We start from the raw sequence: 1,952 nt of genomic DNA on the forward strand, positions 1-1,952 counted from the left end.
ATTCTGATGGTGATCCAAATTCTGGTGATCTAGATTATGATGGTGATTCAGATTCTGGTGGTAGTCCAGATTCTAGGAATATTATAGATTCTAGGAATATTCCAGATTCTGAAGGTGGTTATGCTTTTGAAGTCGATACTTCCGGATTTCCAGCATCTGATACTGTTCCAGAATCAGAAGGTCCTGAACAATTTCAGAGGCCATAAAAAATCAGAAACATTCCTAAAAGGTTTGTAGAGTTTGACATGTTGCAAGATACTAAAGTAGATTCTGAAGGGGAAGTTATTCAGTGTGTCATGTTAGTAGACTCTGAACCCGTGAGTACGGAAGAAACTCTCAAGTAGAAAGTCTGGATGAAGGCCATGAAAGAAGAACTTGATGCCATAGAGAGAAACAAGACTTGGAAGCTTATAGAACTTCCAAAACACAAGAAAGCCATCAACGTGAGATGGGTTTATAAGGTGAAGCGAAATCCAGATGGACCAATTGGAAAACATAAAGCAAGGTTAGTCCTGAGAGGTTTTCTGCAGAAACCTGGGTTAGATTACTTTTAAGTGTTTGCGCCTGTAGCAAGACATGAAACAATTAGGCTGGTGATTGTGATAACTGCTAACAGGAATTGGCCTCTGATGCATTTAGATGTGAAATCTGCATTTCTGAGCGGTCTATTAGAATAAGAGGTTTATGTGTCACAACCTCATGGATTTGAGAAAAACAATCAAGAAGGGATAGTATACAGATTACACAAAGTTTTGTATGGACTGTAGCAAGCCCTTAGAGTTTGGAATCTAAAAATCGATTCATTTTTCAAGAAGAAAGGATTTAAGAAATGTGAGATGGAGTATGGTGTCTATGTTTAGCATACTTCTGAAGGCAATATGATTCTGGTGTGTCTGTATGTTGATGACATATTGCTAACAGGAAGTTGTGAACATGAGATATCTAAGTTCAAGAAAGAGCTAATGAATGAATTTGAGATGAGTGATCTAAGAAATATGGTTATTTTCTATGGATGGAGATTATGTACTTTGAGAAAGGAATAATTTTACATAAGTTGAAATATGAACTTGAGCTTCTGAAGAGGTTTGAGTTGTTGAATTATAAAATTGTTGTGACATCTACTGATAAAAATCAGAAATTGGATTCTGATTCTGATGGTGATGATGTAGATGCGACAATGTTCAAGCAGTTGGTTGGTTCTTTGAGGTATTTGTGTAATACCATACTTGATATTTGCTATGCAGTTGGAATGGTGAGTAGGTTTATGAGTAAATCGAAGTGGTTTCATTACCAAGTTGTTGTCGGAATTCTGAGGTATATAAAGGGAACTATGAAGTATGGAGTTTTTTTCCCTTCTGGTGTTGAAACTGACTCAGAACTTCTGAGTTACTCAAATTCTGATTGGTGTGGAGACAGAGTTGACAGAAGAAGTACTTTTGGGTACTTGTTTAAGATTCTGGGAAGTTCTATTTCTTGGTCTTCCAAGAAGCAACCAGTTGTTGCTTTGTCAACCTGTGAAGTAGAATATATTGTAGGTGTTGTGAATGCATGTCAAGATGTGTGGCTTATGAATTCACTGCAGAATATGAAGATCAAAGTAAACAAGCATCTAAAACTGATGATTTATAAAAAAATCTGCAATCAATCTTGCCAAAAACCAAGTACTGCATGAGAGAAGCAAGCATATTGAGACTAAGTATCACTTTCGGAGAAATCAGGTTCAGAATAGAGTGCTAGAAGTTGAGCACTGTAGCACCCAGAAGTAGCTGACATATGTTCTAACGAAGGCGATTAAGACTGATCAATTTCTCCGCTTGAGGGATGGAATTGGTGTTGTTAGTTTTGGTTAAGTTGAATATGAATTAAGGGATTGTGTTAGAATTAATTCCTATTTTAAAAATTTTGTAGACAAAGTTTGTTAGAGGGTATTTTAGTATTTCTCATTAGTTTCA

General features: G+C 36.3%; 1 protein-coding gene across 1 annotated transcript; it reads left to right on the top strand.

Annotated features, from left to right (window-relative positions):
* Positions 1-1,012: 1,012 nt before the first annotated feature.
* On the top strand, positions 1,013-1,672 carry LOC127138026 (secreted RxLR effector protein 161-like). The gene has a single exon (XM_051064432.1). The coding sequence runs from the start codon at positions 1,013-1,015 to the stop codon at positions 1,670-1,672; it is 660 nt and encodes a 219-aa protein (XP_050920389.1).
* Positions 1,673-1,952: the final 280 nt, after the last annotated feature.

This window comes from Lathyrus oleraceus, chromosome 4, assembly GCF_024323335.1.
Source record: "Lathyrus oleraceus cultivar Zhongwan6 chromosome 4, CAAS_Psat_ZW6_1.0, whole genome shotgun sequence".
In the NCBI taxonomy this organism is placed as follows: domain Eukaryota; kingdom Viridiplantae; phylum Streptophyta; class Magnoliopsida; order Fabales; family Fabaceae; genus Lathyrus; species Lathyrus oleraceus.